This window comes from Eschrichtius robustus, chromosome 20 (genome assembly GCF_028021215.1).
Source record: "Eschrichtius robustus isolate mEscRob2 chromosome 20, mEscRob2.pri, whole genome shotgun sequence".
In the NCBI taxonomy this organism is placed as follows: domain Eukaryota; kingdom Metazoa; phylum Chordata; class Mammalia; order Artiodactyla; family Eschrichtiidae; genus Eschrichtius; species Eschrichtius robustus.
The window spans coordinates 21,206,667-21,234,590 of NC_090843.1; the positions used below are offsets into that span (position 1 = coordinate 21,206,667).

General features: G+C 44.6%; 1 protein-coding gene and 1 pseudogene across 2 annotated transcripts in view; one reads left to right on the forward strand and one right to left on the reverse strand.

Annotated features, from left to right (window-relative positions):
- The window catches only part of EZH1 (enhancer of zeste 1 polycomb repressive complex 2 subunit), a 31,804-nt gene extending 4,142 nt beyond the window's left edge, over window positions 1-27,662 (reverse strand). Inside the window, exons 1-18 of one of the 2 annotated variants that reach the window (XM_068529545.1) lie at window positions 27,601-27,618; window positions 18,145-18,302; window positions 16,111-16,201; window positions 15,389-15,509; window positions 15,135-15,263; window positions 14,136-14,255; window positions 12,408-12,528; window positions 10,464-10,640; window positions 9,261-9,363; window positions 8,643-8,806; window positions 8,177-8,268; window positions 5,725-5,905; window positions 5,280-5,476; window positions 3,425-3,516; window positions 2,467-2,507; window positions 1,863-1,988; window positions 664-842; window positions 76-171 (exon numbers count right to left, since the gene is read on the reverse strand). In XM_068529545.1, coding sequence (XP_068385646.1) covers window positions 76-171; window positions 664-842; window positions 1,863-1,988; window positions 2,467-2,507; window positions 3,425-3,516; window positions 5,280-5,476; window positions 5,725-5,905; window positions 8,177-8,268; window positions 8,643-8,806; window positions 9,261-9,363; window positions 10,464-10,640; window positions 12,408-12,528; window positions 14,136-14,255; window positions 15,135-15,263; window positions 15,389-15,505 — 1,935 coding nt within the window. In that variant the 5' untranslated portion in view covers window positions 15,506-15,509; window positions 16,111-16,201; window positions 18,145-18,302; window positions 27,601-27,618. Of the gene's footprint in view, window positions 1-75; window positions 172-663; window positions 843-1,862; window positions 1,989-2,466; window positions 2,508-3,424; window positions 3,517-5,279; window positions 5,477-5,724; window positions 5,906-8,176; window positions 8,269-8,642; window positions 8,807-9,260; window positions 9,364-10,463; window positions 10,641-12,407; window positions 12,529-14,135; window positions 14,256-15,134; window positions 15,264-15,388; window positions 15,510-16,110; window positions 16,202-18,144; window positions 18,303-27,600 lie in introns of both variants that reach the window. The other variant, XM_068529544.1, reaches the window with a different exon arrangement.
- LOC137755538 (eukaryotic translation initiation factor 1 pseudogene) lies at window positions 16,272-19,260 on the forward strand (annotated as a pseudogene).
- Window positions 27,663-27,924: the final 262 nt, after the last annotated feature.

Sequence of the window (27,924 nt, forward strand, 5' to 3'; positions counted from 1 at the left end):
CTGGCCCACAGAAAATCAGGGTTTCTCATCAGTATCTCCCCAGATAAGAATGTGGGCCAAACCGATAGCACTCACCTCACCACAGTATTCAGAAATGAATTCGTTCTTCTGCACAGACTCCTTAATGAAGGTACCCCATCCGGCCACATCTGAGGGGGCCAGCAGCAGGTGCTGGGGAAGAGGGAGTCAAACCTCAGACTACAGGGCGTGTGCGAGCCAGTGGGGGATGTGTGCTGGACGTGCACGTGTGCTGCGGGGAGCAGGGTGGAAAGAGCTAGTAATTGTAAGAGGATCTGAAAACAGAAAAGGGTCTAAGCCATTGTGTTCTGGTGGGAGGTGGTGAAAGGAGATGTGACACCCCTTCCTCTAGCCCTGGGGACCTCCTGGGCCTGAGCCTGTGGAACCCACGGTGGGTGTCCAGTAAAAACAGACAATGTCAACGACATGGCCCTCCTCTCTGCTCCTCTCAGCCTGGCCAGGTCAGGGGATCATTTTTCTAATCCTTCAAGGGGACCAAACGCTTGCTTAACTCAGAAAGTGTGTGTCTGTTAGGATTTACCGACACTGGTGTAAAAACTGCCTAAGGAACCAGTAGAAAGGGGTCACTCGGATCGTCAGCCCTTCCCACTCCATCTGGCCCCGAGTCCTGGGAAAAGCTCTCACCTTCTTGAGGCCACGCTGGATGCTGCAGTTCTTACAGGAGACCACCTTGCAGTCCCAGTGTTCCGAGGCCCCACAGGTGAGACACAGGTCGGGGTCGCACTCTCGCACCGCCAGGTAGCACGGGCACTGCTTGGTGTTGCACTGGGTCTTACAGCGACAGCCGGGAAAGCGATTCTGACCTGTGCGGGGTGCAGGGAAGGGTAGAGAGAGAAGCAGGCTAGCGCTGGGGCTCGGGTTTGACTCAAGGGACAGCGGGGAAGTCCATGTTATGGGTTCAAGGGTATGTGGCAACAGAGGAGAGAAGCTGCCTTCCCAATAATCACATACTCAAGTGTTTTTCAGAGAAAATTGAGTGCCTACCAACATTCATGCCTGAAAGTCAGAAAAGCAGCTTTGACTCTGGAGATGTGTTTCCTAGAGATTCCCTAACAATGCTCTCCCCTGCTTTGTTAGTAGAATCTGGAAGGGAGGTGGAGAGTGCCCCAGAGAAGAAGAAATCAGTGCTTTTCACTGGTAAATCCTCACTAACAAAACAAGAATCATTTCAGAATGCATCCGTTCTATATCATCCTCCTCCACCCACTGCCCTCCCAGCATGAACACCCACCCCTCCACTGTGGTTAAGACTGATATCTGCTCTGGGTTAGGAGGTGCTTCCAGCACAACTGCCTGGGCACCAAGGTCTGCAAGCTCTGCGGGCTGCCGTCATACTGCTCAGCCTTGAGTGGAGGAGGGCACGCGGGGATAAGACGTGAGAGAGAAGCACTCTGAGCCTCTGTTCCACGCTCTGCTGACATCCTGACTGACCTGATGCTAAAACTCCAGATATGAGACTAAAACAGACACACATGGAATTGTAACCTGTATACGCTGTAAAACAAGATCCTGGAAAGGGAGGCTGTGTTTTTGCACTTTAAGGGAAAAGATTCCCATGTTTCTTAATGCTGCCCTGAAAGGTGAAGTTGGAAAAGCAGCTGATTTCTGTGTAATTGTTGCTTTTAAAATCATACACATCAGGGTTTTTAAAAAATGGTTTTTCCAGATCTTAAGTATCTTGTTTCCCCTGGAGAATGCTTCAAACACAGCAAGGAGAATATAAGAAGGCCCGTAAGCAGCAAAGGGCCTGGGGGGTGGGGGCCAGAGGGGAGGGAAACCTAGGATGCTGAGGCCGACTACTGCAGCAAACAGAGAACTCTTACAGTCGGGGTTGCACTGGCAGAACTTCTCACAGAAATTCTGAGTCATGATGCAGGGGCAGGTGCTGTCACAGGGGCGGTCTGGGTGGTCACAGGGCTGGTAGTTGTACACTTGGGTGGAGGAGTTATCTAGGAGAGAAAAGAACAGACAGGACACTGCTGTGCCCGTACTCCCGAGCTGCCCTCCCTCCCAAGGGTCCAGTTGCCCCCATTCAAAGGAGGCTTGTTCTGACCATAACCTTGGACACACATTTAGCACGTGAAGTGAGAAGCAATCACAGGTGATGGTTCATAAGCTACAATGGGGTGATTTGCCTTGTGGGGAGTGTGGAAATGGTCCAATCACAGGGCAGCTATTTGAAACACTAAACGAAGCCTAGAACCTGGTAAATGGCCCACGATGAAAGTCAGAGACCACAGGCCTGTGACTCTACCTCCTAAGCGGTCTTCTCGGCTGCAGTGAGGAGCTGAGCTGCTCTCAGCTGCTGCAGGGGGACCTGCAATGTGTGCGGAGGCCGTGCCGGGTAAACAAGTGCAGCCATGGGTGGGGCAGCGGGAGGGGCGGCCACAGGCTGCGACCTGAGCGGATCGCCCTGGTGGAACTTACCTTTCTTCAGCTGAATTTTCCTGCAGTGCGCAGCCCACAGCCTGCAAGAGATGGTATGGCTCAGGGTCATGGCCCTGGGGAACTCTGCAGATTCGGGTAAGTGATAACATGACCTGCTCTGAGGGACTGCGGTCTGATGACTGGGGATCCTCCCCAAATCCCTTCACAGGAGGCCTGGACATTGGTCCATGGAAGCTGGGGTGCATCCTACCTGCAGCTGGCCTATGTCTCAAGATTTAGACACGAACAACACCCCTCTCAATAAACAAACATACGTAAAAGAACAAAAACCAGATGCAAAACAAAACCCAACCCTCCATGTCTATTAAAATGCTATTGTTTCTCCCTGTCTCCTCTCCCCTGCCCTCCCTCTCTTTGGGGAGGTGGAGATGTGGGGGCATTTCTGGATGGGGAGGTTGAAAGGGAGAAGCCACAGGGATTTCCTTCTACATCTAGAACTGGTGTCAGTTCCTCGGGGAATAAAGCCAGGCAGAGTGCCGGACACACACACAAAAAACCAAAAGACAAAAAAAAACTTCCAACCCCAAGCAAAGACTAGCTAGAAGACAGTGCTGTTATGCAACTTAGAAAAACAACACAAATGCCAAAAACAAAAAAACCAAAGACAAAAAAAAACTCTGGTCAGAGCTGAGAAGTGGGCACAGTGGTAACTAACAGCCCGGTGAGAAGAAATGGCCTCAGCCACGAGCCCAGCTCACGTCCTACTGGCCGGGAGCTTAGATGGAAAACCAGTTATTTCATGGTCCACAGCATCGAGGGACAAGGAAAGGGCTGGTCCAAGGCACAGACCCACAGGGAGCACTGAGAAGGCTGGCCCCCCGCTGGGTGACGCTGAACTGATGGGCAGTGGCTGAAGAGGGAGGCAGCAGGGAAGTCCCAGGGGAGGTCAGAGCACAGGGACAGCCCGGTCACAGAAAGCCCCCGGTCCGACCCTTGCCTGTGCTTTCTCTTCTTCTTCTGTGACGGGTTCATGAGCTCATCTGTTGGCAGCTTCAGGATAAGTGATTCTTTGACTGCGAACTGGAAGACCTGGAAGAGAAATCCAACAGGACCTGTCACTTCTCCTTGACCTGAGTGGTCAGATAAGTGATCCAGCCAGGTGCTGGGCTTGGGAGAGTTCTGGAGAGCTCACAGGCAGAAGACTGAGCGTCTTCAGTAGCGAGAGATAGAGTGGCCCTGGGACATTGGGTTACTGGCTCTGAAGTTAATTCTTAAGTGTTTATCCTGATTCGAGAAGGAGAAATACTGAGTACAGGTACAGCTTTCCTGGTCAGTAGCTTTCATCTACTGCTCTGCCTACCAAGCTCTGAGTGGGCCGATGCTTACCAACAGTATCTGCCTCTTCTTAGGAAGGGCAGCACTGTGTACCTTGTGTGACTGAGTCTGACGTGACCAGAGGTACCACCCGGCTAAGCACTAGCTCCCTCTGTTGGCGTAAAGATGTCAGAGCCTTGACTATTTCAGTGGGACAGCATTTCAGGAAGGCTGGTTCCCTTTCAATGTGCTGCTTCACTTAGAGCATTCGTTTTCAGCTTTTTCTTCTCCTTTTTGGTTATAGGCCCTCTTGAGATTCCATGAAAACTATGAATCTTCTTCTCGGGAAAATACACATTAAAATTGTGTTGCACACATTTCTGCAGATTTTTAGGTCAAGAAAACCTGTGCCTTGGGGAAACAGATATGAGCTCCAAAATGAAAGCAAACGGCACTTCAGCTCATGATTCTATTTGTTCTAAGAAGAGGGAGCATGAAGAACACGTCACAGAGACACTTTCAGATGGTAGGGAGCTAGCTAAGCGAGCAGGGCTCAAGCTCTGGTGTTCCTCTCTTTTTGGATAGTTCGGCCCTAACACCTGACTCCCTGTCCCGGTGCTTCAGTCTGTCTTCTCACTGCAGGCTTTTCCTGCCTCCAGAGTATCAGTAGCTGCTATCAAATTGTGATTCTAGTGATGATGTGAGTGAGATGGACAAGTTCCAGGCCCAGCTATTAGGGGTCATAATTAGAAAATCTGATGATTCAACATTTGAAGAATAAAGCAACTGAGAAGACTGATGGGGGGTGGGGTGGGGGCAATGGCAGCTGCAGCTACAGAAGCAGGAGCAGGAGCGGAAGTGCAAGATAAGATCCCCAGAAAGACCCAGGAGTCCCTTCTAGGAAATGGGTCCACATTTAGAAAGAAAGGCAAGAACCAAAAAAAAAAAAGCTGAAGAGGGTAGAAACATCCAGAAGACGTAGAGAGTGGCTAGAGACAGAAATAAGAATTCAGCAAGGAGAGCAGATCCCCAAACCTTGCTAGGCCTGGCATTTGCAGGAGGCCCCATGTTTGGGGAACCCACCTCATGGCCCAGAAGCACAGGCTCATGAAGGACTGAGCCTTAGACAGCTTTTGTCCAGACAGGCAGTCTTACAAAATGGCAAAAAGGGGACTTCCCTGGTGTCGCAGTGGTTAAGAATCCACTTGCCAATGCAGGGGACACAGGTTCGATCCCTGGTCCAGGAAGATCCCACATGCCGCAGAGCAACTAACACCGTGCGCCACAACTACTGAGCCTGCGCTCTACAGCCCACGAGCCACAAACTACTGAGCCCACACGCCACAGCTACTGAAGCCCGCACGCCTAGAGCCCACGCTCCGCAACAAGAGAAGCTACCGCAATGAGAAGCCCGCACACCACAACCAGAGAAAGCCCACGCACAGCAACGAAGACCCAAGGCAGCCAAAAAAAAAAAAAAAAAAAAGGCAAAAGGGCCACCAGAGTAGTGGCTTGTTCTTGTTCCTTTCAGACAGTACCTGCTTGCACGTCTTAGTCCCCAGAAGCCTGGCTATTGAACAGAAGTTGTTGAAGTAGGTGCCATGAAAGACTCGAAAAAGAGATTCTTCAGCCCCGGTCCACTCCACAGGCTCCGAGGGTGCTTCCACTACACAGAGCTGAGGTGGGGCCGGACTAGCCTTCTGTTTCGTGGGGGTCTGACAGCGAGAGTTAGCCTCTAAGAAAGGAAGAAATAAGAGAAACAGAAGAAGGTGGAGTGCAGCTGTCATCGGTGGTGTGCCACAAACTCAGTACTTCATTCTAAAGGCAGAATCGTTACGAACAAAAATGTTGCCTGTCCTTACTGCTTCCAGGTGAACATGTGGAAAGAATGAACAATTTAGAAAGGTAGTGATGTTAGGTGTTAGGCAATGATCCTGGGTTTACCTTGTGTGGAGAGAAGAGATCATTTTCTGTTCACTGTACCTGAAGAACTGGAGGCCCAGTCATTGCCAGTGTCCCTGTCACTGTCCCCTTCTTTGGTCTCAGCCACAGCAGAGGCTGAAGTGTTGGAACAGGAAGCACTGACCACGTGGTGCCTTCGCCGGCGACGCCCGGAGCACTTGGAGCGAGGGTTGTGGAGCATGGCATACTCCTTTGCTCCTTCCTGAAATGGCCATGTCACAGTTAGGAAACAGGACCAGGCCCAGAGCCACCACATTGGTCCCGTCATCACAAACCATCTTCAATATCTGGGCTTACCTGCAACAATGCTTTTTCTTTTTCCTTCTTTTCTCTGTACCATATAAGTATGAACACGTGATAGGTTCTTAACAAACACTCCAAAGCTTACAAACTTATACCTCTTCACAAAAGAGCTGCCCTATAAAATAATCTTTATAAAGATATAATCGATGCATCTATGCATCTTCAACTGTCCAGTGAGTTGTATCTTACGTTCATTTGCATGCTAGCTGTCTGGAATTTGAGAACACATTCTCCTGTAGATGAGAAAATGAGGTTCAGGGACTTCCCTGGTGGCGCAGTGGTTGAGAATCCGCCTGCCAATGCAGGGGATATGGGTTCGATCCCTGGTGCGGGAAGATCTCACATGCCGCGGAGCAACTAAGCCCGTGCACCACAACTACTGAGCCCACGCGCCGCAGATACTGAAGCCCGCGCTCTTTAGGGCCCGCATGCCACAACTACTGAGCCCCGTGCTGCAACTACTGAAGCACGTGCCTAGAGCCCATGCTCTGCAACAAGGGAAGCCACCGCAATGAGACGCCCGGGCACTGCAACAAAGAAGAGTAGCCCCCGCTCGCCACAACTAGAGAAAAGCCCGCGTGCAGCAACAAAGACCCAAAGCAACCAAAAAAAAAAAGAAAGAAAGAAAGAAAATGAGGTTCAGAGAGGGGAAGGGACCTGCTGAGAGCATGCAGTTAATTATTCCAGAGTAGGTACACGAATCAGGGCTCTTGGTCTCCAGGCCTCACTGTTCTTTACATTTTACCACACTGTCTCTGTTTCAATAAGAAAATGTATAATCCCTGAATTTGTATCACATTACTACTTAATTTTGGAACTTCCCTCCAAGTCAGTATTTTAAACTTTTGGAAGAATACTGTTTCATTACTTTATAGCTACGTTTCTTTTGGTTTTTTTGTTTTATTTAAAGACCAAATAACATCATTCAGCTTGATCATCTATCTTCTCACCAGACTTGGTTTCCAAAGATTTCTAGCTGTTTCTGAAAACTAAATCTACAAGTAAAGGATACAGGTTTACCATTACTAAGGATATTCAGAAGGCCCTAAAAGAAATTCCAAGAGAGAAGTTTTGAATTTAATTGAATCTGATATTATGGGCCTATGCTACAATGTGACATACACAGGATTCCAGGAAAACTACTGTGGAGAGGGCAATGTCCTTCTGAGTTATATAAATGCTGGTATGTTGACATGGTGTTAAAAAAAAAAGCATGGACTGTGGAGTTAGACCAGAGCTTGAATTTTCTCACTGCCACACCCCTGACATAGTAACACTCTTTACGCAAAATATGTAACTTTTATAACCTATAGTTTCTCCACCTCAAGATGTTGTTATAAGCATGACAATAAGATAATATATGTTAAGGGCCAGCATACTGCTTGACACATAGGAAAGCATTAATACATATTATGGAAAAAATAAATCAGATAAAGTCTATTTATTCTTTTGCTATTACCATATGGCACATTTTCCAGATTTTTATCCAGTGGCACTCTCTACCATCTTTCCTTCTATTATCCCACTAAAGATGGTCCCAGAGGCACTTGGCTGTATAACCTCATTTTAATTGGTAGCAGAAATTTTATCAAGGTATTTTATTCTTTACCTAAGCTCACCCTGTTGTGTAGAAAGCAGAACTGTGTCTTTGGCAAGTCCAACTGAACCTATTCCCTTCGAGCTCTCAGTGTACTGCCTCCCCACATGAATGCAGGAGACTTTATGCCGCTGCATGAGGTCTGTCCATCGGGGAAGGGTCCATCTGGTTGATTAACTCACATAAGACATCAGCACCTTCACGTCTTATTCCTCCTACATTTATATGCATTTAAAGGGAGACAGCAAAGAAAATGGTGTCTCACACACACATACAGCTCCAATTCAAACAACACAGTTTCAGACTCTGAAATCTGAGTAGCTGATATTTAGAGCAAGAAAGCCTTCAATGTTCTTCAAACCTCACTCCATAAGACTAACTTCACAGTCCTACTGCTACAGTAACTGGGAGCTCCTTAAGAGCAGAAGCCATGTTTCATCTGTACTGTGTGACCCCCAGGGTACTATGTACCAGCTCACTTGGTTTGTGTTTCCTGGGATGGAAAGCCCAAGGACCATTTCCTGCTCAGTTTTCAACAAAGTTTAACAATGGCAGAACAGCTTAAAAACGTACCAGCAAAAGGAAGCAGTCTGTGCCACATGGTTCTGGCTCAATCTTGATTTCTTTGTTCTTGCGTTTATATACATTAGGGGTGGCATGAAAAGCTGGAAAACACAAAACTGTCCTGTTGCCAATGGTTCATCCACTTGACAGGAGGGGGAGGAACAAAATTGAATTAGGGAGCTACTGCAGGAGAATTTAGATATAAACAGCTATCATCAAGGTGCACAAAACCAAATCATTTCTGACATCAACACACTTCTTCCAAAGCTAGGGGGTACTTGGGGACAACTGTGTTGCTGGTTGTTCTGTCCTGACCATGCAAAGCGCACTGCACTATAGCTGAACAAGAGAAAAGAGAATTGGCCCTTTGTAAAACCATCATCAGATCAGAAGCCGGGAACTCTATCGGATAAACTGAAATAAATGGTGGCTGGGGATGGAAAACAGGAGAGCATTTCAGGGTCACCCCACTCACGGTGAAGGAAGCAGTCGTATTTAAAGCAGCGCCGGCAGAAGAGTGTGTGGAAGGAGTGCAGAGACTGCTCCCGCTGCACAGACTTAGCATTGGGGCCATCGATGTTAGGTGTGCACTGAGGGGGGAGCGCATTGGGGTCTGACATCTCTGTGAGCTCTCGATACCTAGTTAAGAAAAGAGAGGTGAGAGTTCCTTCCAAGGGAATGTTTGCACTGAGAAAATGCAGACTGAGTACTGACAGTCATCCGCGAATGGTCTGCCAAGGGAGAATGGGCGTTTTTTTATAGGTCTTGATGTATAACCAAGTGGGTTCACCACTGTAATTATGCTGGGCTTGGCGTGTGTTTGAAAGTAAGGGGAGAGAAAGATTTGATAAATATCGTGCTGGAGTAACTCTCCAGAAAAGTGGAAAGATCTTTAAACTTCTCTGCCCAGACTTACTTAAAAGCCAGCAAACGATGTCCCTTAATATGGGAATGGGCATTCAGAGGTAATCAGAAGTGTAGGCAAATCATAATGCACTTACCAGAAATGGGGCTTTTTATTAACCAAAAACAAGCTTGTATGAAAGTTTTTCCCGAGTGCTCTACATGGCCTGCAGGGGGCAGCTTTCCCTACCTCTCCTTCATGTCATCTGGGACACCATTCTCAGGGAACATTGAGGCAATCGCACTGAAGATCATGTCATTTGGGAACTGTTTCTTGGAACTCTTTTTGTTGCCTGAATTAGAAATGACAAAAAGTTCCGGAGTGCCATAATCAGAATATGCAAACAAAGCTATTCAATCGGTTTTCCTTTTGTCACAGCATTTTGATTAGAGCTGCTCTGTTAACCTAAGCATTGATGGTTTAGGAATACATAAAGAAGGTCAATGTTACCTGGACCTATCTAACAGGCCACCAGTAAATAAGGAAATCAGATTCACCTACAGGTAAACAACAAAATCCACAGTCCAGGGGAATTCCCTGGCGCTCTAGTGGTTATGACTCAGCTTTCACTGCCGAGGGCCTGGTTGGGGAACTAATATCCCACAAGCTGTGTGGTGTGGCCAAAAAAAAAAAATCCACAGTCCCAGACAGAATCTGGAGGTGAAAACAGAAGTTTCTGTGGAGAGACCTGAGTACAGAAGGACCCTACCATAATATTGATGCTGAAGAACAAGATGGATACTATAACTTCGTTATAACAAGAGAGAGACACCATGTGTCTAGACATATAGTATAATTAGATAACATAAAGTATAATTAAATGTGAAATTAATTAAATAATTAAATATTGAATAACATGGGGAAATGCTCATGATGTATAAGATTAAATAAATAAGGGGTATAAAATTATGTATGTGTATATACACATATGTGGCGTGACACCAATTTCACATACCATATATGTATGTTAATTTACATATGTACTTTAAAAAAATTGAGGTATAATTGATATATAATATTGTACCCATTTTAGGTGTACATATGTATATTTATATATATACATTTTTTAAGTCTAGAAGGAAATATTAATACTGGTTATTTCTAGGTAGCAGTATAACAGAGTAATTTTATTTTCTTCTTTATAATTTTCCGTATTTTCCAAACACACTATTTTTATAATTAGAAATGCACAATGATTACTGTCTAAGTTCTCCTACTTTCTTCTTCAGCTAGATCACAGCTATCTTAAACCATCAGTCAGTGAACACATTTTCCTTTTAAGTGGACCAATGAGAAGCACCAACAGCCTTTAATAAGCAATAAATTTCTGTTTTTGCCTTCCTCCCTCTCACTGTCACTTTCACGGTGGAATTAGGAAGTCATGCTATTCACCTTCAATAGCATGTCGTTTTCTCTTTCTTGTTACTGGCAGATCCTCTTTGCTGTCATCTTGCTTTCCATCTGAGGTGTCGTTGTGCCCTTCTTCCTCCTCATCTGAGTATTGATTCAGAGCATCTACCAACTCCAAGAAAACAGCATCACTAATCAGGACAGACCCGGGAATCATCTCTGAAATATAAGATTTAGATGGATGAGCAGTGGTCATTTTATACTCCATTAGTCCTCCTAGGAAGATTTTCCTGTGTTCACTCCTGAGGCCCAGATAGATAATATATGTACATTTTTACGTGGACGACCAGGGAATTACAATAATTGGATTGGCTCATACAACCGCAACAGTTCAGCTAGCTAGAGTGGGAAATCCAGTTATGGGCTTTCTTTTTACTGGGGTCTTCATTTCCTCAGTAATATCAACCTGTATTTATGGTCCAAAATATCACAAAAGTGTTCCAACAATACAAATGGGACAGAGAAAGAATGATAAAATGAAAATGTACTTGGTTTTGCTGCTGATGGGTCAGTAGTGACTTCTTTGAATCAAAAGACAGCGTATTTTTTAAAAAAAATCATACTATCAATACATGGCGTTATACTACAACTTAGGATAAAGTCTCTGAACACTAGGGGGCACTGTGTATAAATAATGCATTTCAACAGCATCACAGCAGCACCCACAATTGTCAAAAGAGCAGGTGAGGCTATTGGTTTGCAAATCCATGGAGAGTCTCTCCCTATCTCCCCTTCTTACACACTAACAGCCTTTTCTAGAACTACAACTAAATACAAATGACTTGCTTTTGAAATCGTATACAAGCCACTGTGTCCCTGTCCTTTGAAGTAAAAGGCTTTTGCTTTAGTCTCCCAGGTCTTCCCTGAGTCACCAAAAGGCTGGCTCAAAAGGTAACGATTAGGAAATGTGAAGATGTAGAAACAAAGAATAGCTGTTGGGCTGGGAAACTGGTAACAGTTTAGACTATAAACCTACAATGTAGGAGAATCACCATACTCCCAGTTCCCCGAAAGATACAGATACAAGCCTGACACATGTTCCTAAGCTGTCTTACAAGAAGCAGACCCCCCACCAGAGGAAAACTGCTGACCACAAGTATGCAGACCCTAGACTGGTTGAAACCAGAAAGTTGATGATGCTTGAAATTTCATCCTGATGCCAACCAATCCAAGAATTGGGCACAAGCTGATCACGCACCCCGTGGCCCCCTTCCTCACACTGCCCTTAAAACCCCTTCCGTGAAAGCCATCAGGGAGTTCCAGTCCTTTGAGCATGACCTGTCTTTTCTCCTTGCTTGGCACCCTACAATAAATGCTGTACTTTCCTTCACCCCAACCTGCTGTCAGAAGATTGGCTTTACTACACGCGGGCGAGCAGACCCAAGTTTGGTTTGGTAACACTTTTAGGAAAGTCAGAATATTATAACCAACTTCTGGGAGATCCAGGGGGTATCTGGATCTAAGAAGAGAGGTTATACTCATTGCCAGTCTCACAGAAAGGGAAACAAAGAACAAAATAGCCTTGGATGGATTTATGGAAAACTCCTAAGATCAAACTTATTTGTTCGCTAAACTTTCTCTCTAGCCACTGATTACCATATAATCCTTTCACGTCCCAACTACTTTTTTTTTTTTTTTGGCTGTGCCATGTGTCTTGCGGGATCTTAGTTCCCCAACCAGGGGTTGAACCCGGGCCCCTGGCAGTGAGAGCTCGGAGTCCTAACCACTGGACCATCAGGGAATTCCCCCAACTCCTTTTAAAATTTAACAGGGGTGTTGGTAGTATAAAATGTTTACTCCCAGCCATGTGGTGACATTGAAATATTCTTCAGTGTATACACCATGAGGCAGCAGATAAAAGCAAGACAATGATGCACCAAATAAGAGGCACCATCCTAACAAAGTCCAGGAGCCCAGTACCACTACCTTCTTCACCGTGGACTTTGCCATCGTAGTTATTGATCAGCTCCTCAATGAAAGTCTCATCTTCTTCTTTCACCTCATCTCCCATGTAGGGAATATTGCACAAAACCGTCTCATCTTCTACCTGAAATCAAACCAGATGTGATTCATTCCATGAATCCACTGTGAAGCTCCTCTTTCCTGTTTAAAGGAACCTTTGCCAAGCCTTTTTTGCTGCTTTAAAGCCCCTGAAAATCCCTTTGGTTACAAAGTTAACTACATTTTAAAGACTGGCCATTTTGTTTTGCCAACAAAACCTCAAATGGAAGGGGGTAATGCTACTCTTGGAAGAAAAAAAGAAGTCAGTTTTACTCTTTGAGAATATTAACTACCAAATGTTAAGCTGGATATTAACAATGATATTTCCACCAACACCTAGAATTTGACAGCACATTTCTTTTTCACAGTGATTCCATCTATTACTTCATTTTATCCACTAAACATCACTGTGAAATAGGTACAAGTATCACATAAACAAAAGTCTAAAAGGTCTTCAATTCTAATTCTTCTCATAAGTAGAGAGGCAGATGAAAGGAAGGCTTCCAAGAGTATAATCTGCAGTATAACTGGAATGTTTATAACAGAAACTGGCAACCATAAAGTATTTGTATATTCTATTATATAGACTAAGACCAACCTCGGATAAACATAATAAAAAATTATGATTACAATTCATATTACTCACACTCAGTGGGAATCTAAAGTCAATTGCAGTACAAGCTATGTATATTTTCTGGCAATAAACAATACTAATGGATCATTTTTATTTTATTCTATTTTATTTTATTTCATCTTATTTTATTTTTTGGTTCAGCAGAGAACGGTCATTCTTAGTTCTCCAACTATCAAGTAAAATTACGCTGAAGTTTTCTTCTAAGAGATTATTTCCTTCTGTAAACCTATACACTATTCCAGTCAGCAGAACTGCTATCTGTCACCAGGCATGATAAGCGATTGTCATCATATTTAGAGAGGACTGATTATCAGAACCACAAATAATCCTAGTAGGAGTCAGCATAAAGACCCAGATTAAAGGATTGTAGATCCATGTGAACCTCTGTTATCTTAGTTGCTTTCATAGCATCTTGCCTTTAGGGGATTAAGAAAGGATTGCTCCGGAGCTTCCCTGGTGGCGCAGTGGTTAAGAATCTGCCTGCTAATGCAGGGGACACGGGTTCGAGCCCTGGTCTGGGAAGATCCCACATGCCGCGGAGCAACTAGGCCCGTGAGCCACAACTACTGAGCCTGCGCGTCTGGAGCCTGTGCCCCGCAACAAGAGAGGCCGCGATAGTGAAAGGCCCGCGCACCGCGATGAAGAGTGGCCCCCGCTTGCCGCAACTAGAGAAAGCCCTCACACAGAAACGTTATACTGCATTTAACTGCACATAATGTTATAAAATTGGGCCAAGGTAGTAAAGGAAAATTGGACTCTTGCCCAGTCTCTTTCATTCAAAAAAGAACGAGCATCAATTCTGAGGTACACTTCCGAGAGCACAAAATCTAACAAGTTAGAACAACTTGCAGTATGTGTTTTTCGGAGTCAATAAATTACAAAAACGTTCTGCTCTGCAGGTCCAAGCCTTGTTAAGTATATTCTGACAATCTTTACCCTGAGAGAGGTGCCAGCATATCAACATTTAAAAAAAAAAATCATTAAGTTTAAACAATCACCACGGTGCTTTCAATACGTACCATAAAGTTCTGCTGGAGAGGGGACCAGGAATACATGATGGGAACCAACGCAACCGTGTTCAGAGACCTCATTAACATATGCTGGCTTGCAAATCCCGGGAAAATGCTCTCTATGGTACACTGAAATATAAGCAATGACATGGAAAGGGAAGGGCAAGCACACAACCCAAGAGAGAATTGGAGTTTCCTTCCAAAATGATCCCAGTAGCCTTCTAATTCTTACAAATTAATAAGCTGAGGGTTTTGTAACAATCAGCTCCTAAAAGGAACCACTGAAGTGTAAACCTGTGGAAAGCACGAACTGTCTCTTATTCACCTGTGCATCCTCTACAGAGTCCAGCACAGTGCCTCCCACACTCAACTGATGTTTATCTCAATCTAAAACTGCTGGTCTCCTTAGGCTGAACCCAACAGCAAAGGGCCTCTGAGAGTCCTAGGAGATAAGGAGGAAGACAAGGAAGTTTTCCTGAAGACCTAATCTTTAAGACAGTGGACATCAACTTAGCTGCATAGCTGATGGGGACAGTACAGGGGGGAAGCAAAGTAGTATAGAGATTACAGTCACATTCTGCTTTGGGAAAGAAAGTTGCTCTCAATAAACTATCTGCTTTTTATATTTTAAAAATATTATCTCTATAAGAAACTAGGATGATTTTTTAGTTTACAGAAAGGGATGTCCCTTTGATCAATATACTCCTATCCATTATCCATGGCATTCCTTTCCCAATTTCAAAGTAGCAGAGGTGCCAAACAAGGCACAAAAAAGGTTGCTTTGAAGCCTGTATACAGAGCCCAGGAAGGTAGAGAGTAAATGTCTTATTTTTCTATGAAAAACTCATGATTATACTCATTAACTGAGGAGAACAATTACCATCCTAGTTATTCAAAGATGACTACAGTAGCTGTATCCATTATCCTTATTTTCTAATATCACAAATACAGAAAAAAACCCTTAAGTTCAAGGAAGAGAGGAAGGCTGAGCTTAGACACTGGAAGTACCTTTTTGAGAAAAGGATGCCCACTCACAGGCTTCATCAACTGAACAGGCTGGACACGAAGCTTCTTCCATTCTTCATTGAGGATCTGGGTTTTTTCTTGAACTTTTGCAAAATTTGCTACATACAGAGCCTAGCAGAGCCGAATAAAAAACTGTTAGGATTTCAAGAGAAGAGTAAGAAAAAAGAAATCCAACCCCTCCATATTGGATCAATATGTTAAAATACATAACCTTTCACTTGGAAAGTATTTTTTACCTTTGCACCCATATTCGCCTGAAGCCGTTTAAGTTGCCGAAGTCGCATGTATTCAGATTTAACCTTCCTCTTCCAGTAAGTGATACATTTGGAAGTTGGGGGGTTTGGTATATCCATTTTGCTGTAATCAAAGGAGAGGCAGAGATGACAAATAGCATTCAACTGCCTGGAAATGAAGCATTCCTCAAATTCAAATAAACATGGTCAGTTATGCTTTCATTCCCGTTACATTTATTCATGAAAACATAAGCTTAAAGAACCCAAATCTATGAGTTCAACAGAAAGTTCCAATTAAGAAAAGATTTCATACCAGCAATTTCTGGTCTGATTACCCACAAGCTTAGCCTCTGTCCTCCTGTGGTACCTTGTTTTTAATTTAGCTCTCAAGAAGTTCTTTCACAGATATTTAGGAACTTGGATTACTTGGAAATTTGGAAGCCTACCCACTACCTTATTAAGAGAAATGTTTAGCAAGAACTAAGTTAATATCAAAGAGCTTCGTGGAAAGATCCACCCACAGGATAAAACTACACCTGCCAAACTGCCTAAATCTACCACATTCCTAGCAACAGAGGTTGGATATGACAACAGCATAATCTTATCTCCAAATCAAGACACATGGAAATATATAACATTGCAAATCACTTTTTTTTGGAGGGGGTGGTGTTTGAATTAAGGTTCACAGTTTTAAAGAAGTACTTATTGTACCACACTCTACCTACCTCGTAGAATGCAAGGCAAAGGGTATAGTTTTACAGGTGTCTTCTGTTCTTCAGAGGAATGGCAAGACACAAAGGCCAAACAAATGTTCAGCTTTTCAAAAGAGAACAGACAGCGGTTTCAAGTCAGTGGAGCATATTTAGACCCTGATTCCCTCAGTAGGATGCTCCTTAAGAACTACGAAGACTTTGAGGTCTCTGCTACCTCTATATCTGCATATAAGTCAGGTCCTAATAATACTTGATGCCATTTGAGAAGCGTGCTTTATTTTATTGAATTCTGTCCTTCCAGTCATACATACAAATATATTCTCACAATTACCAAGTGCACTTTCTGCTTTTCTGCACCAATTTCTAGGCTCAGCCAGCAGGCCCATCAATTAATATTTTAGAGAAAGAACAAATATTAAGTGCATATAAAAATTCAATAAAATCTGCAAGGTTATGTTTTTATTCTATATCAACTACTTAGGTTTCCTGGAGAACTGAGTCTATTTATTTCACCTAACCTTCTACATTTCTAAAAACATTACAAGGAGCTATGAAGAGCCAAAATTTTAAAGAGAAATTAAAGTTTAGAAGCATTTTATTTATTTATTTATTTATTTATTTGGCCGCATCGTGCTGCATGTGGGATGTTAGTTCCCCGACCAGGGATCGAACTTGTGTCCCTTGCAGTGGAAGTGCAGAGGTTTAACCACTGGACCGCCAGGGAAGTCCCCTAGAAGCATTTTTAAATTACCTGTTTTCACCCATAAGAAATGACAGCACAGACAAGAAAACAGCAAAATTTAACCCACTGTCACACATATGCCACGATCAGATCATAGTTATAATATCTCATGCTACTGGGCTTTAAGAGGACTATATCTGAATGTTTCATTTGAAGAACCAAACAGATTGGTGTAATGCTATGTTAAGCTTAAAGGATAAATAAAGTAAGGACAGAATAGCAAAGAAGCAGACAGACTCACTGTGTTTACTGCTAAAGCAATCAAGTGATTCAAGCTCTTAAAAACAGAATTCTCTGTGAGTTAAATATTCTCTCTCTGGGGGAAGGGAATGAAACGACAATACCATAACCTAAGAATTTGAATCCCAGAAGCTAAGGTACTACGGTGCTGGGTTATAACAAAAATTAAGCAGCTCTGAATTTCTTTCCTATAAATTACAGCATCTCTCTTCTTCCTACATCTTTTTTTTTTCCTACATCTTTTAAGTACTTCTCACTCCTCTATGGAATGGGGGCCAAAAGAGGGGCTCTTTTTTAGAATGAAAAAACCATTTAAGAACACCCTGCTCACATGTAATATTAAGTAGTTGCTCACATAATTTCTGCCCAGAACAAGCTTAATAATAATCTGCTTTAGGAAATGAAAAAATGATTCAAATCTAGGACAAAACTGCCTCCCTAAGAAACCTTAGGTTACCCTTATCGAGACCCAAATGACCCAAAAAATTGGTTTTGAACTGCAATCCCTCTCCCATTCCTTTTGGAACTCATTTTCCCCTTTTTTTAAAAAAAAATATTTATTTATTTGTTTGTTTGGTTGTGCCGGGCCTTAGCTGAGGCATGCGGGATCTAGTTCCCTAACCAGAGATCGAACCCAGGTCCCCTGCACTGGGTGCGTGGAGTCTTAACCGCTGGACCACCAGGGAAGTCCCACTCATTTCCCTTTTTGAAACAGTAAGCTTAAGGTAGGTTGCTCCATCCATTTAAAACTGGAGACCAGGAATTCCCAGGTGGTCAGTGGTTAGGACTCTGCATTTTCACTGCCAAGGGCCTGGGGTTCAATCCCTGGTCGGGGAACTAAGATCCTGCAAGCCATGCAGCACAGCCAAAAAAAAGAAAAGAAAAGGAAAGAGAGAGAGAGAGAGGGAGAGAGAGAGAAAGAGAGAAAAAGAAAGAAAGGAAGGAAGGAAGGAAGGAAGGGCCCCAGTCACTGAGCCGCAGCCGAGGACTCAGCAGCCTCCCCCTCGAACCCTCGCTTCCTGACGCTCTGTCCCCCCAACCCGCCATCTTCCGGTCCCCCACACCCGCCGTCTTCCGTCTTCCGCAGGCGCAGGCCGTTTCCACCAAGGAAAAGGAATCGTATGGTACGTCCACTATCCAGAACCTCCACTCTTTCGATCCCTTTGCTGATGCCAGTATGGGTGATGATCTGCTTCCTGCTGTCGCTGAGGATTACAGCCATCTAAGAATTCAACAGAGAAACGGCAGGAAGACCCTTACTACTGTCCAGGGATGGCTGATGATTACGATAAAAAGAAACTAGTGAAGGCATTTCTGAAGAAATTTGCCTGCAATGGAACTGTAATTGAGCATCCAGAACATGGAGAAGTAATTCAGCTACAGGGTGACGAGCGCAAGAACATATGCCAGTTCCTCGTAGAGATTAGACTGGCTAAGGACGATCAGCTGAAGGTTCATGGGTTTTAGTGCTCCTGGCTCACTGAAGCTTAAGTGAGGATTTCCTTGCAATGAGTAGAATTTTCCTTCTGTCCCTTGTCACAAGTTTAAAAATGTCACAGCTTGTGTAATGTAACCATTTGGGGTCTGCTTTTAACTTGGACTAGTGTAACTCCTTCATGTAATAACTGAAAAGAGCCATGCTGTCTAGTCTTGAAGTCCTTCATTTAAACAGAGTTCAAGCAGTAGGCACCTGGCAGTGTCCGGCCCAAAACAAATCAGTAACAGTGATGTTTCAGCCAAGTCCAGAGCCCCAAGATCACAGACGGCTATGTCTGGCCCAAAGCTCCTCAGCAATCCCTCTACAGAGTTCCCTGCCCTAAGAGAATGTCGCCACCTGAACAGCCCTCGGTGAAGCTGAGAGTGGAGGATGGGGTGAGGCAGCGACGGCAGCTGTACTGCTAGAGGGAGTCTTTGATCATCAGGGGAAAGATCCCCTGGTATCTCCAACGTGACCAGGTGGGCAGAGCTTAGAGCAGCCACCTTCCTTCTATTGAGGTGACAGGACAGCTGGCTTGCCACCAACGTCTTTTTGCCCAGACATATCCTAGCTGATCGATGTCCAAACTAGAACGTGAGGCCAACCTTCTATCAGAGTTAAACTTTTGACAAGGGAACAAATTTCAAACCGATGTATCAGTCATGTAGCTGCAGAGCTCGCAACTTACTAGAAACAGCTGCCCAATGCCATGTGAAGTAAAAAACTGTTTTTTTTCCTTCAGTTTTAATGTTATGTAATGTATTTAAACCCTTATTTAAATAAAACTTTTCAGAAACAAAAAAAAAAAAAAGAAAAAGAAAGAAAAGAGGTAAAAATGGAGGCCAAGTAATGGAAAAGAAAAGAATCCACAGCTGCTAGGGTGGGTGGGTGTGTGTGTGTGTGTGTAGATTTCTTAGAGGAGATGGCCACAGAAAAACATCACTATTTTTATTAAAAAAGGAGTTAGAGCTGAAATGTGATCTCCTACAGTCTGCCAAAAGAGATGACTGTAAGCACACCACAACAGTCTAATAATTAATGGCACTATTTCTATTTCTTTATTTCTTTGTTTATTTATTTATTTATTTGGCTGCATTGGGTCTTCGTTGCTGCACGCGGGCTTTCTTTAGTTGCGTCGAGCGGGGGCTACTCTTCGTTGCGGTGCGCGGGCTTCTCATTGCGGTGGCTTCTTGGTGCGGAGCACGGGCTCTAGGCACGCGGGCTTCAGTAGTTGTGGCACGTGGGCTCAGTAGTTGTGGCTTGCGGGCTCCAGAGCGCAGGCTCAGTAGTTGTGGTACACGGGCTTAGTTGCTCCGTGGCATGTGGGATCTTCCCGGACCAGGACTTGAACTCGTGTCCCTGCATTAGCAGGTGGATTCTTAACCACTGCGCCACCAGGGAAGCCCCACTATTTCTAATTTTACTCAAGTGCTTTATTTGGCCAGAGCAGTACACACATGTACATGAAAATGTCACTGAGTTTTAACCAATCATAATGTATAATAAGCCATGCTTCCTCCTTTTACAATTAAAGTGATATTTGAATCTCATGTGACCATGAGCCAATATTTATTTTGCTTGGCTTTTTAATGGGTTTTCCGTGTCTCAAAAAGTTTATTTGGCAGTTGGCCAATCCCCACAAAGTGAATGAGGAAGATGAAACATACTGTTTGGAACACATAGGTTTGATTAAAATAAACACCTGAAACACAGCCATAAGATGGGTTTTCATAGCATCTGGACATTAACAACAACTATCACTTCAAAGATTACATATAGGGGCTTCCCTGGTGGCGCAGTGGTTGAGAATCTGCCTGCCAATTGCAGGGGACACGGATTCGAGCCCTGGTCTGGGAGGATCCCACATGCTGCGGAGCAGCTGGGCCCGTGAGCCACAATTACTGAGCCTGCATGTCTGGAGCCTGTGCTCCGCAACAGGAGAGGCCGGGATAGTGAGAGGCCCGCGCACCGCGATGAAGAGTGGCCCCCGCTCACCACAACTAGAGAAAGCCCTCGCACAGAAACAAAGACCCAACACAGCCATAAATAAAATAAATAAATTAATTTTTTAAAAAAAGAGTACATATTAAAAAAAAAGCAAACAAACAAAAAACTCAGCATTCACTAGAACAGATTTGGAGAAGTGGGTCCATTCATCTTAGGCAAAGGAAGTGGCACACAAAAAATACTTTAAATTTTACTAGATCTGTTATTTAGTTACTTATATACACAAAACACTATTTATACTCCAGTTAAGTACTAAGCTAAGAGCTTTTCATTACATTCACCTATACATTGAGAATAAACTCCAAAATATGCTATTATGGTCAAGAAGTTTAAAAATAAGTCTTTATCTAAATAACTTCTGCAACTCAATAAAATAAAGAACCCAATAAAAAGTGGGCAAAAAATTTGAACAGAGGGCTTCCCTGGTGGCGCAGTGGTTAAGAATCTGCCTGCCAATGCAGGGGACACAGGTTCGAGCCCTGGTCTGGGAAGATCCCACATGCCGTGGAGCAACTAAGCCCGTGTGCCACAACTACTGAGCTTGCGCTCTAAAGCCCACGAGCCACAACTACCGAAGCCCATGCGCCTAGAGCCGGTGCTCCGCAACAAGAGAAGCCACCGCAATGAGAAGCCCGTGCGCCGCAACGAAGAGTAGCCCCCACTCGCGCCAACTAGAGAAAGCCTGCGCACAGCAACGAAGACCCAACACAGCCATAAATTTTAAAAATAATAAAAAATTAAAATTTGAACAGATACTTCACCAAAAAAGAGAGAAATGGCAGATAAGCACACAAAAAGATGCTCAATATCATTAGTCATTAGGGAAATGCAAATTAAAACCACATTGACATAACTATTATACAACAACAAGAATGGCTAATATTAAAAAGAGTTATAATACCAATTGCTGGTAAGGATGTGGAACAACTGGAATCCTCATACATTGCTGGTGGGAATGCAAAGTGGTACAGCCACTTTGCAACATTATTTTTTTTACTTTATTTTTATTATTATGATTTTTTTGGCCGTACTGCGTGGCTTGTGGGATCTTAGTTCCCAGACCAGGGATCAAACCCGCATCCTCAGCAATGAAAGCACAGAGTCTTAACGACTGGACTTGGCTGTACTGGGGAATTCCCTGGTACAGCCTCTTTGGAACAGTTTGCCAGTTTTTTTTTTTATTATTATTCTCTTTAATTTTTTTGGCTGCGTCGGGTCTTAGTTGCGGCATGCGGGATCTTTTGTTGCAGCATGCGGGCTTCTCTCCAGTTTCTCTCCAGTTGTGGTACGCAGGCTCCAGAGTGCATGGCCTCTCTAGTATTATTGTTGCATGGGCTCAGTAGTTGCAGCATGTGGGCTTAGTTGCCCCGTGGCATGTGGGATCTTAGTTCCCCGACCAGGGATCGAACCCGCATCCCCTGCGTTGGAAGGTGGATTTTTTTTTTTTTTAAATGTGACACATACTTTTAATTTTATTTATTTATTTATGGCTGTGTTGGGTCTTCATTTCTGTTCGAGGGCTTTCTCTAGTTGCGGCAAGCGGGGGCCACTCTTCGTCGTGGTGTGTGGGCCTCTCATTATCGCGGCCTCTCTTGTTGTGGAGCACAGGCTCCAGACGCGCAGGCTCAGTAGTTGTGGCTCACGGGCCTAGTTGCTCCGCGGCATGTGGGATCTTCCCAGACCAGGGCTCGAACCCGTGTCCCCTGCAATTGGCAGGCAGATTCTCAACCACTGCGCCACCAGGGAAGCCCCGGAAGGTGGATTCTTAACCACTGGACCACCAGGGAAGTCCTGCCAGTTGTTTTTTTTTAATAAAGTTAAATATATACTTACCGTAAAACCTGGCACACAATTTCTAATTATTTATCCAAGGGAAATGAAAACATATGTACATAAAGACCTGTACACAAATGTTCAGAGCTTCTTTATTCATAATAGCCAAAAAGTGGAAATAACACAAATATCTATGGATTGGTGAATGTATACAAAGTGCAGTGTATACATACAATGGAATACTACTCAGCAATAAAAAGGAACAAATAGTTCCTGTATATGCAAAACATATCGCAAAAGCATTACGCTAAGTGAAAGAATTCAGACACAAAAAACTTCATACTTCATGATTCCACTTATATGACATTCTACTAGAATGTTTCTAGAAAGGGATTAAATGGAAAGAAGCATAAAGGAGATTTTTGAGATGATGAAAATGTTCTATACCTTGGTTGTGGTGAAGGTTGTATGATTATGTACTTTTATGAAAACTCACTGAGTTTCTGGGCACTATACACGTAGAAAGAACCTTACTAACAAGAAGTTGTGACACTGAATTCTTATTTAAAATAAAATTATAGCATTAATATTTTCCAGTGTTGCTTTATTAAAAGAATCAGGTCACGTGCACTCGAGACAATGGTGATAAAAATCAAAGCAGGATTAGTTTTTATGAGACCCAAATGTTGGCTCTTAGGATGTACAACACTGATTCAGAAGAGTTAAAGGAACTTCCTAATAGGCTAGAGTCCTACCTTGGCTGGTTCTGCATTACACTAGCATAAAGCTTAATATTTACTGACTGCTGGGAATTCCAGTGGTTAGGACTCCATGCTCTCACCGCCGAGGGCCCGGGTTCGATCCCTGGTTGGGGAACTAAAATCCCATAAGCCACATGGCTTGGCCAAAACAACAACAACAAAATATATATATATATACATATACATACACATATATATATATAGAGAGAGAGAGAGAGAGAGAGGGAGAGAGGGACTGCTCATTATCATTCAGTAAAACAAGACTTTTTAGTTATTCCATTTTGAATCAAAATATTAGGGCAAGTGTGTCAGAGAACACAACACATCAGAGGCACTAAACTCTACCCATTAAGGAACTCATGGCTTTAAGTTTTGGAGCACTGAAGTCCCCACTGATAGTCTGTTAGACTAAAGAGGCCAGGAAAGAGCCCAATACACAGTTTGGACAAATTAAAAACAAACAAACAAAACTAGGGACTTTCTGGAATGGAGGTGTTCTCTAAAAGCAGTTTTTCCTTTAAAACCGTCTCCCTCAATCTTAATCTGATATAATTCTCTTCACTTTTCTCAACATATTTTTATTTTTAAAAATTTTGTTCTTTTATCTTTTAGATTTCACATATAAAAGAAAACATATAGTATTTGTCTTTTTCTGTCTGACTTCAAGAAGCATAATGTCCTCCAGGTCCATCCATGTTGTTGCAAATGGCAAAAAAAAAAAAATTTTTTTAAATATTTATTTATTTATTTATGGCTGTGTCAGGTCTTAGTTGCAGAACGTGGGATCTTTTATTGCAGTGCATGGGCTTCTCTCTAGTTGTGGCACGAGGGCTCAGTAGCTGCGGCGTGTGTACTTAGCTGCTCCTCAGCATGTGGGATCTTAGTTCCCTGACCAGGGATCGAACCTACGTCCCCTGCATTGGAATGAGGATTCTTTTTTTTTTTTCAATTTACTTATTTGTTTTTATTTTTGCCTGTGTTGGGTCTTCGTTGCTGTGAGCGGGCTTTCTCTAGTTGCGGCGAGCGGGAGCTACTCTTCGTTGTGGTGCGTGGGCTTCTCACTGTGGTTTCTTGTCTTGTTGCAGAGCAGGGGCTCTAGGCGCAGGCTCAGTAGTTGTGGCGCACAGGTTTAGTTGCTCCACGGCATGTGGGATCTTCCCGGGCCAGGGCTCGAACCTGTGTCCCCTGCATTGGCAGGCGGATTCTTAAGCACTGCACCACCAGGGAAGCCCCTGGAAGGTGAATTCTTAACCACTGGACCACCAGGGAAGTCCCCAAATGGCAAAAATTTTATGGCTGAGTAATATTCTTCTGTGTATGTGTGTGTGAGTGTGTGTGTATCTCATATGTTGATGGACACTTAGGTTGTTCCTATATCTTGGCTATTGTAAATAATGCTGCTTTGAACATTGGAGGCAAATATCTTCTTGAATTAGTGTTTTCATTTTCTTCGGATAAATACCCAGAAGCGGAATTGATGGATTGTATGGCAGTTTTATTTTTAATTTTTTGAGGAACCTCCATACTGTTTTCCATAGTGACTGTACCAATGTACATTCCCACCAACAGTGCACCAAGGTTCCCTTTTCTCCACATTCTCACCAGCATTTGTTACCTCTTGTCTTTTTTGGTAATAGTCATTCTAACAGGTGTGAGGTGATATCTCACTGTGGTTTTGACTTGCATTTCCCTGATGATTAGTGATGACGAGCATCTTTTCACGTGCCTGTTGGCCATCAGTATGTCTCCATTGGAAAGATGCCTATTCAGCTCCTCTGTCCTGTTTTTTTCTCTTTTCTCTGTAGTTAACTATCCTTTGTAGAAATATAATGTGTTTTTAGTATTGCTGCCTCAAACCTTCTTTGGGAAGTAGCTAGTCAACAAAGTAGAAACTTTTAAACTTACTACAAGACAGGAAAAAGATATACTTAGCAAAATAAATTGTTAGTTTTCACATTAGGCACAAATCAAGGGCAGGAATTGTTACCTGGAGAACTAAGGAAGCCAGGTTTCAGATCTCAAGAATTAAAGAGACATAAATAATATTTTAAATAGTCTTAAAAGGCATGCTAATTCAAAGGCAAGTATAAGAGAAACAAGTCCAACTACATTTTCTCCCCTTTTCCCTTCTCACGAAAGTCTTCTTGGGAATAAAATTTCATTTTTAATCCTAGGCTCCTTATTCTAGTGCTGTTTCAAAGAGATTGAAGTAACACCGGACTTCTCTGGTGGTGCAGTGGTTAAGAATCCACCTGCCAATGCAGGGGACACGGGTTTGAGCCCTGGTCGGGGAAGATCTCACATGCCGCGGAGCAACTAAGCCCGTGCACCACAACTTCTGAGCCTGCTCTCTAGAACCCGTGAGCCACAACTACTGAAGCCTGTGCACCTAGAGCCTGTGATCCGCAACAAGAGAAGCCACCGCAATGAGAAGCCTGCGCACCACAATGAAGAGTAGCCCCTGCTCACCACAACTAGAGAAAGCCTGCGCGCAGCAATGAAGACCCAAGGCAGCCAAAAATAAAATAAATTAATTTTTTAAAAATTAAAGAAAAAAGAATCCGCCTGCTAAAGCATGGGACACGGGTTCGAGCCCTGGTCCGGGAAGATCCCACATGCCACGGAGCAACTAAGCCCAGGTGTCACAACTACTGAGCCTGCGCTCTAGAGCCCGCGAGCCACAACTACTGAGCCCACGTGCCACAACTACTGAAGCCTGCGTGCCTAGAGCTGGTGTTCTGCAACAAGAGAAGCCACCGCAATGAGAAGCCCGAGCATCGCAACAAAGAGTAGCCCCCGCTCGCCGCAACTAGAGAAAGCCGGCACGCAGCAACGAAGACCCAACGCAGCCAAAAATAAATAATAAATAAATTTATTTTAAAAATAATAATAAATAAAGTAACAACATAATGAAAAAGTCATTTCCACCTCAGTAAGTTTTAAAGCTGTGCCTTGGCATCAAGCTCCGTGATTGGCCTATAAGTACTCTGCCAGTTAGTGGAAGAACTAGGATCCAGATCTCCCAACTCCCAGTCCCAGAGATCGTCCCACTACTTATTTATTCCACAAACATGTACTGAGCACCTACTGTGTGCCTCGCAGTGTTTTAGTGCTTAAAGTGCATCAGTGAATAAAACAAACCAACATCTCTGCCCTGGGAGAATTAATTCACGCTGTCTGTACACACTCAGCATACACCCTGACAATAACAGTATTATTACATCTTTACAGATGATCCTTTCCTCTATTATAAATGTGTGTGTGTGTTTTTAAGTACTTTATCTCCTAATAATTTCTTCTACGCAATTAAGTAATCTCCTTTATCAATGCCACACATCCCAGCCCTGGGGTTTCCAAGGCTTAAAATAGACAAGCTCTCACAGAAACCTCTGATGGAGTTAGCACCTTCTCCGGCTGGAAACGTCTTTCAAGTTTCCTAAACTTAAAAGCACCGGGTGGGGGATTTTTCTCTTCAAAGGCGTCATGGCAGCAAACGCGGAAGAAAAGACCCACACTTTCAAGGCCATCTTCGCACGCACCCAGTGGTCCGGCTACCTCGGCTCTTAGCCCCCATCCTCACCCCTCTAGCCCTAGACTCGATACCTAGGCGACTCTATTAACAATCCCATATTTCACCTATGAAAAGCCCACTCTCAATATTTCCATCGGCGGCACGAACATCCTTCCACCTCCCTTCCCCTCCCCGCCCCCGAAACAACTTCTCAGTAGTCGCTTTTTACCGAAATAAGTTTGTCCCACATTTCCTAACAGGCATGTCCCAAATACACCACCTTGCCTTTGCTTCAAAGCTCTTTCACTTACATTATTTGATCCCCAAGAGAATTCTGGGGTGGGCAGGGATTGGCGCGAGACCAAATTTGGAGAGAAGCCTCTTACTCAGGGCTGGGACTAGGGGGAGGCTAGCTGGGCGCCTAGCGCGCAAACCCGAAGGAGGCACGCGGCACCGGCTCGACCCCAACAGTGAGCGCCCCTTTCTATTTTGCTCCTTAGAAGCCTCACTCGCCTCACCCTGTTTTTATTGCCACCGCTTCCTCAACACCCCCAAAGTCATCGCAAGCTGCGCCCCCTTGTCTGGTCCTCCCCGTGCACTGCCCTAGGTCCCCGGGAGTCCACCCCGCTAAGGGCCCCCGCAGGTGCCACCGCCCACCCACGCCCTCCCGGCGCTGGGGCTCCCGCCCACCCCACCCCGCCCTCCAACGGGATTCCCCGTCCCCGGGCCCGCCCCCGCCGCTCCTCCTCCCCGACACACCGCCCTCCCCGCCGCAGACGCGGTCCTCGCCGGGGGCTCTCTCGCCCCGCTACCCCCTTTCCCCCAGCCTTCGGAACGGGGAGTGGGCGCCCCGCTACCCCCCGCCAGGCAGATAGTGTGCTCCTCCGCTTCCTTCCAGTCCTCTGACCCCTTCGACTCCCCTTCCCTCAGGCCCCGGGTAGCAAGGTGCGGAGGCCCGGCCCCACCGCCGGGCCCAGGATTGTTTACTCACTCATCCTCCATCCTGAGCCGCAGGGACCTGCCGCTAGGGCGCCTGCGCGCCGCGGCCCCGCCCCTACGCCGCGGCCCCGCCCCGCGCCGCCTCCCGGCGCGTGCGCACTGCGTCGCCCGCGCCCCGCTGGTCAGGCTGTCTGGGCTTCCTTCTTCGCACTTCTGCGGTTTGGCGCCAGTACCCCAAACTCGGGAGTCCGAGGTGGTGCAACCCGAGCCCGACGGTTTCCAAGGCGGCGCTGTCAGGGGACAGGAAGGGCTCTTGGGAAACCTCCCGGAGCCACTAATATCTTCTTTAAGACTTTATCCAGTAGTTGCATCATCC